A 7,131-nucleotide genomic window follows, 5' to 3' on the forward strand; every position below is an offset into this window, starting at 1 on the left:
CCATGACCCACCTAGCAAGATAAGTCACATCCTATTCCAGCCTATGGACACCTGATGGACACCCTTATTCTCTAGGCTGAAACAACCCACGTACAAATGAATAGTCAGCTGGCAGAATAACTAACTAATGCATAAAGCAGCTAATCTACGAAAAAAAAAAAACAACTTAATGAATGCTCATGCCTGGCATCAGTCACCATACTACGCATGCGCGAAGAACACCTGCTAATCGTGTTTTAGGTCTCACAGCGCTACCCGCAGCTTCATTAAGCTAGTCGGCTAAACCGAGTAAGCCTCTAGCAGGACAAATAATATTGTGCTGAATGTGAGACACTCGACACTCATTGCTTCCCTGTGGAAAAAGCACCGGTATTTAGACGAATACGGAAGTAGGCAGGAGTGAACCCTCTCGCTTCGAAGGCTACTTTCTGGCCTGGAGCCTTTCATTTCCTGGCTCGGTGAAGCCCGGATAGCAACCGTCATCCAGGACCAAAGACCGTTCAGGGTTGCAGTCATGTCGGCACCTGCTATGGGGACCAGCAAAGCGGCCCACGGCGATGTGGCCCTGAAGAAAAAGAGGGGACCGGGTGCCCTGGCGACGGCCTATCTGGTTATTTACAACGTTGTTATGACAGCTGGGTATGTAGCCTGTTTCCTCCTGCTAATGCTGCTGACTGGAGCGTGTGTGCTGTGGAGCAGGACTGATAATCGGAGCAGGATTTTGCTCTCGTGTATTTGCACCGCATTATTTTTTTGAATTTTGCATCTGTTGATGTAGTTATTATTGGAAATACCGGTAGCATGTTGCATAGTGAAATAACTTTGATTTTTTTTTTGGCCAAAGGTCCGACGGCCTACACCGGATAGACAGATTAAGTTAGGCAATAGACAGCTACCGTGCACATAATTCAATGTTGTGACAGACTGGTAGTCACCGTCTATCAAGTCTCAAATGGTTTATTTTCTACCGGCTATGGTTTTCCTTCATGTTTTGGCATTGCTTGCATATCAGCCATTCTACAGATCCTTACATTTACCATAATGGTATCTAAAGACGCTGTTGACTCAATTATAAAATGTTCAGCATGTTTTTTTTTTTTGTTTTTTTGTTTTTTATAGCTGGCCTATAATCTAGGGAGATGATCTACACCATCAATGGTTGTCTGCAAATAAAACTAAGTTATCTGGTCGCTTTTATTGCATTTCTTATTGCATTGTGATGAACATTGCGTGTGTATTAACAGAGAAAATGCTGAGTAGTGTTATAAACGGGCTGTCTCTGGATTATTAGATGGCTGGGTTTGCACTGTAGGTCTATTTGTAATATGCATAGTCCAGATTCATGGGTTAAATTTAAGACTCATTGAGCTTGAACCATAGACTGAGAAATCTGTGTGTCTCTTTATTGCCCTCATCTGTAGACTGTTGCACAACTGAATGGTGGGTGTTGTTTTGTGACTGTTCCAACCAGTCAGGTCACATTGTATCTCGCTCCCTCTTGCTGGGCCATACACTGCTTGCTTTGTATTGGACACAAGTTAGGGTATCGTCCCCTCCCTTGCAGAAACTCCAGCAACAGCTAAGCAGACATGTTCAGTTTCTGTTCAAATGGATTAGCTGGTAATGCCTAACAAGCCCTGATATTCACCTTTGGCTCTGACAGGACACAGTAATTCAGGGTGGAGGCACCATCTGGCGGAGTCACTTTACCCCTATGTGTCAGATTGTCATATTGCACCTTGTTTTTATCCATATCAGAATGTATATAGTGATCAAATAGAGTTTTGATAAAAAATATTCGAATCATCTGATGAATCTGATCTTCTTATTCCATTTTTGCCATAAATGTTGTGTGTGTCTTCCTCTAGGTGGCTGGTGATCGCCGTGGGCCTGGTCAGAGCCTACCTGGCCAGAGGCAGCTACCATGGGCTTTACTACTCTATAGAGAAGCCACTCAAGTTCTTTCAGACCGGAGCTATTCTGGAGGTGGGGCAAGGACAATTCTCTGCTGTAGTCTCTACAAACACGTCTAATCATACCAACACTTTAACAAATACACCAAGCTTTTAGTTTTTGGGAACATTAAGTGATGAGAACATAGACAGCACACCCATCCGTGTGTCCCTGGTAGATCATTAGCTCTGGTGCTCCATGTTAACACTTTAGCTACACTATGTTGAGCGATAGTAGGTGAAACATAGTGTAGGCAAAACAAAGTGTGAGCATGGAGCACCACAGCAAATGATCCACCAGGGACACATGGATGATTTTGGTGTCTGTTCTTATTACTTAATGGGTAAGAAAGAAAAAAAAACTTGGTGTATTTCTCAACACTAGCCTATTTCAACTATTAGGAAAATCATGACGCCAATAAACAGGTTGAGTCTTAGGACTGGATGTGGAGAGGCACTGAGTGTCAAAGACCCCTTATCTGTACTGGGTTTGGTATGCCCTCTATAACATATCAACCCAGTGAACCAGCATGTCTGACTACACTGTGTCGACGGCACAGAACCAAATTATTGGTCTGCACAGGCATTTTATAATGCTAAAAATAAAAGAGACCAATTAAGAAAGTCTCCCACTCTATTTCAGAACTGGGGAGTTTAGAAATAGAGAGCTCCCTAGTTCCCTCCTCTAGTTCCCACACACATACATGCACACACACACACACACACACACAGTGCAAAGGTTAAGCTACAGGAGGTGTTCCAGTGATCTTGTCCAGACGCACTGTAGCACTGTAGTGATAAGAGATTGGGTTTTGTTTAACCTCAGCATGGCATGCTTCCATTCATGAAACCATCTCTGCACACTATGGGCATCCTGTTATTTAGCATTTGCCAGTGTCACTAAATATTGTCAATGATTTCAACTTTATTGATGCACACAACATACACAGAGATACTAAATCTGGGTTTTTGTCATCATAAAATGTATAAGAATTTTGTACATGCAAAAAATCCCTCTTCAGGTGTCAAAATGTTAATGGATAAATCTGTTATAAATACCCTATAGCTATATTGGAACTACATTATAATAAAAATATTAATAATTAACTTGAATACTTCAAAAATGTAAATTGTAAACTACACACGTAGGAGATATAAATAGGAAATGTATTCAAGAGAAAATGGGTTAAAATAGACTGTTACATGCTTCTCTCACTTCTTCTCTTTCAGTTGCGTAATCAATGCTTTCCCTTCTCTTTCCCCGTCACAGATATTGCACTGTGCTGTAGGTAAGTCTCTCCCCTCCACCCGCACCTCCACCGCTCTTTTATTGCCATGCAGACCCTCCATGTCGTCACTTTGGAGGGAGTGGTGAGAAGATGTTGGCCCAGATGGTTTTTAATGTGATGAGGAGAGACTGCAGCTCACTGTGCTGCCGGCTCGCCGCGGTCCACAGTCCATTCTCTCTGACCTTTCCTCAGCAAACAGGCTCCCTGCAGTTGGCGTCCACTCAGTACACACACACACACACACACACACACACAGCTCTGGGCTACTCTCTACTGGCCAGTCCAAGACACTACACCCACATTACATGCCTATGCAGTTTTAGCATGTATTTGGGGCACACAATACCCATCAAACTATTTGCTGGTTACATGCTGTCTAGTTTGTTTACTAGTTAACAGAAGCCCAGTTTTACCCTTTTTACCATTTTCTAGTATCATTGGAATTATGTCCTATTCTCGGACATGTTTTGCTTTCTGAAATTCTTTCCCTGGACAAGCATTTCAGCAGTGCCGACACACACACACACACACCCTAATTCAGATGTGTGTTTAACTTGTGTAGCTGTCTGCCAGTAGCCTCGTCCCTCTGTAAGCTCTGGTCTTGTGTCTTGTGTCCCAGGAATTGTACCTTCCTCTGTGGTCCTGACTGGATTCCAGGTCATGTCCCGGGTCTTTCTCACCTGGGCCGTCACACACAGTGTCAGAGAGGTAAGATCACTTTCGCTTTCCTTCCCTATATTACACAGACACATCTGTTTTCCACCTGTCTGTGTCATGCACTTTCCAAGGCATTCTTAGCCTTTTTCTTAGCTATGCTGTTGTGAATGATAAAGCACTGTAAATAGTTACCATGGCCTCATGTTCAAAAGTTACCAAGTGATGTACTATTTGCCTTGTTAATAGATTGAAGAGGAGTAAAAGTGTAAGTAAAGTAAGGTAGCCTTGCTGTAAGGTTGCAGGAATGAATACGCTTCAAATCAATGTAGTGAATAACATGCATTTTAGGTTTTACATGTTCTATGTTGTGTGTGCTTAATGTATGATCCTGTGCTGACGTGTTTCTCAGGCTGTTTTGGTGTGTTTGTGTGTGCCCCCATATGTGTGAGTGAACGCGTGTATGTGTGTGTGTGGACAAGCATGTGTTTGAGTGTATGTGATAAGGGGCGTGGCTCCCTCTGTCATTGTATTCGCTTTGTAATTAACCTAATATCTCAGGACAATGACGGTGTTGTTTCTTTGGCCTAGAGTGTGAGCTGATCATCTGAAACATGATCGTCTGAAACAAACAGCATGGTTCTGCTATGAAGTGCCTAGATCTAGCCTAGAGCAGATGAGCTGTCGTGGCATGATGATGACGCGAGCCCATCCTTTTTCTCTGTCCGCCTCCCATCATCCTTTGCGTCTGTTGGTCCAGGTGCAGAGTGAGGACAGCGTGCTGCTGTTCGTAACGGCCTGGACCATCACAGAGATCATCCGCTACTCTTTCTATACCTTCAGCCTGCTCAACCATCTGCCCTACCTCATCAAATGGGCAAGGTAGGCAAACACAACTATAACACAGACAGCTGATTGGTCTCCTGGAGGACTAGTAAACTGCCTCAGAGAAACAGGGATTAACAAATAATTCGACTGGAGCAGCGGACTAGCTGAGCGTAAACATAATGTTGAAAATTATAGGATACTGTATGTAATAATACAGTGTGATTTCAGTGAGATGGTGAATAACACCGTATTATAGTGTAGTTATTTTAAAAATTGATGACCATAGAGTAATTTGTGCCATTTCCAGTATGAAAACCTACAGCACTCATCATCTACACCTACAACCAAGGCAGCAGTAGTTCAGTGCCTCCCTCTCTATGGACGGGGGGTTTGCGTTGTTGCTAGGTAGCAAATGACTGTTGCTCCAATATCTGCATTCCTTCATTTTCAATTTGCTTTGCGCCCTAAGAGGCAGATATATTGGTAGCTCAGAGGGAGTAAATTCAATGAAGGCTGCCAGAGTTAGCAGCGTCGCAATGATGACTAAGTGCCAGCCGCTGGGTTTGGAGTGCCAGTTAAGGGAGAAAACTCAGACACTGTTTCGTGTTCTTTCTTGCATGTTCATTTGCTTCAAAAGCCCTGATCCTTGAACAGTTGCATGATTTAAAATATAGAATGATAGTCTTTTTTTTGCATCACATTTTGGGATCATACTGGTTTATAATGGCTAAGAAATGTACACTTGCATCAAAGACTGATAGTCTTCAGCTGCTGCAAGGTGAAGATGTAGCAGAAATAATGAAGTTGTTTGATGTTATTTCTCCCTCTCTTTCTCTCTCTCTCTCGCACTCTCTCTCTCGCTCCTCATCACGCTGTAGGTACACCTTCTTCATTGTGCTGTATCCGATGGGTGTGACCGGGGAGCTGCTGACTATCTATGCAGCGCTGCCGTATGTGCAGAAGACGGGCCTGTACTCTGTCACTCTGCCCAACAAGTACAACTTCTCCTTCGACTACCACACCTTCCTCATCCTCACCATGATCTCCTACATCCCCCGTAAGTGGCTCGGCAGCCCCCGTCGCTTTGCATTTCAAGCATCCGTGATGATACTGTTGTTTTAGTTTGATGTAAAAATCTATCAGTAACATATGTATCCCCCTCTCCAGTCTTCCCCCAGCTTTACTTCCACATGATGCGGCAGAGGAAGAAGGTGCTGGGCCACGTGGAGGACTACAGCAAAGTGGAGTAAGCTGGACAGCAGCCAGACTGATGCGATCAAGGGAAAAAAAGTGAAAAAGAAAACCAAACGACCAACAGAGGAGGACTTTCCCGAAAAAACAAACCCGTACCCGCCTGGCCAACGAAACCATGTCCGCTTGTTGAAAAAACGAAGCCCGACCAGTTTTCAAATTGCCAGAGTTTAACCTGGCAGACGATCCAATGATCTAACAATGGTTTTCTTGTTTGTTTGTTTGTTTCTTACTTAATTGTTTTGTTTTTTCGGAAGTTGCCTGGGTTATATAGGTGTACTGCACACTAATGAACGGACTGGTGTTTTTTGTTGTTGTCTTTATTTATGAACAAACTGCAGTTATTCTCGCTTCCTGTGTCTTGTCTGGGACACAGTGACCGGCCCTCTGTGTGAGCGGTGAGGAGGAACCGGCCGCGACGACGCAACGTTCCAATTGAATGCACTGATACAATTGATCGCCTCTTCTCAAACGGCACTGTAGACAGATAATAGATTTCTCACGTCCCCGCGGCCCCGTCTTTTATTCTCTATGAAGCAGTAGTTGCCCCATTACTACAGTGTAGGAAGAGTAACGCGTAGACTCCTGTAGAACCTATAGATCTGTAGGGTTTGGATCTATGTTAGTACAAACAGTGGTTCGAGAGCCTGTTAAGTCATTCAGAAGTTTTTCGCTAACCTTTTTTTTAATTTATCGCCTGCGAAAGGTTTGACTACATTCCCTGTTTAGTTCAATAAAGTTTTTTTCATTCCGTGCTTGCATGGTTTTCTTTCTGTTTTTCTCTTACTGCACAAGAGTTAGCTGTTGTAAGTCGGTGGTGGGATTTGGCTTTCACATCTCTTAGTCGCATTCCGACTGATCACAGCTGACTGTTTGAAATCTTGGGTTTTTTAACCAATGTCGATTGTGAGTTGTTTCTGTTGGTTTTGTCATTGTTATTTGATGTTTAGGTGGTTTACACATTGTATGGCCTGATGTAGCTAGTAGGTGAAAAGAGAGACTAGTTCTCTCAGAAATGACATTTAATTTTTAATTAAGCATTGATCATGCACACAGCTTCTCTTAAAATATCTTAAGTTTTGACAAAGGGCCAACGTGGTGCATATAGTATTTAAAATGTGTTGACTTTGGCAGAGACTTTGTCTGTCTTGTATTTA

At 43.2% G+C, this 7,131-nt stretch overlaps 1 protein-coding gene across 1 annotated transcript; it reads left to right on the forward strand.

Moving 5' to 3' along the window:
* Positions 1-443: 443 nt before the first annotated feature.
* Positions 444-6,729, forward strand: hacd2 (3-hydroxyacyl-CoA dehydratase 2). The gene is made up of 7 exons (XM_071538841.1): positions 444-639; positions 1,869-1,986; positions 3,223-3,241; positions 3,861-3,949; positions 4,656-4,777; positions 5,602-5,780; positions 5,891-6,729. Exons 1-7 carry the CDS (start codon positions 515-517, stop codon positions 5,971-5,973), a joined length of 735 nt encoding a protein of 244 aa, XP_071394942.1. The 5' UTR covers positions 444-514; the 3' UTR covers positions 5,974-6,729.
* The last annotated feature ends 402 nt before the right edge of the window (positions 6,730-7,131 follow it).

The sequence above is a fragment of the Centroberyx affinis genome, unplaced genomic scaffold (genome assembly GCF_046629955.1).
Source record: "Centroberyx affinis isolate AG114_WGS23_722 - 3 ecotype Tasmania unplaced genomic scaffold, CSIRO-AGI_Caff_v1 ptg003356l_1, whole genome shotgun sequence".
Classification (NCBI taxonomy): domain Eukaryota; kingdom Metazoa; phylum Chordata; class Actinopteri; order Beryciformes; family Berycidae; genus Centroberyx; species Centroberyx affinis.

Coding starts and splice junctions, on each gene's coding strand:
- hacd2 (XM_071538841.1), top strand. CDS start 515: ATGTCGGCACCTGCTATGGGGACCAGCAAAGCGGCCCACGGCGATGTG. Junction 4,778..5,601: donor TACCTCATCAAATGGGCAAG/GTAGGCAAACAC, acceptor ATCACGCTGTAG/GTACACCTTCTTCATTGTGC. Junction 5,781..5,890: donor CATGATCTCCTACATCCCCC/GTAAGTGGCTCG, acceptor CCCCCTCTCCAG/TCTTCCCCCAGCTTTACTTC.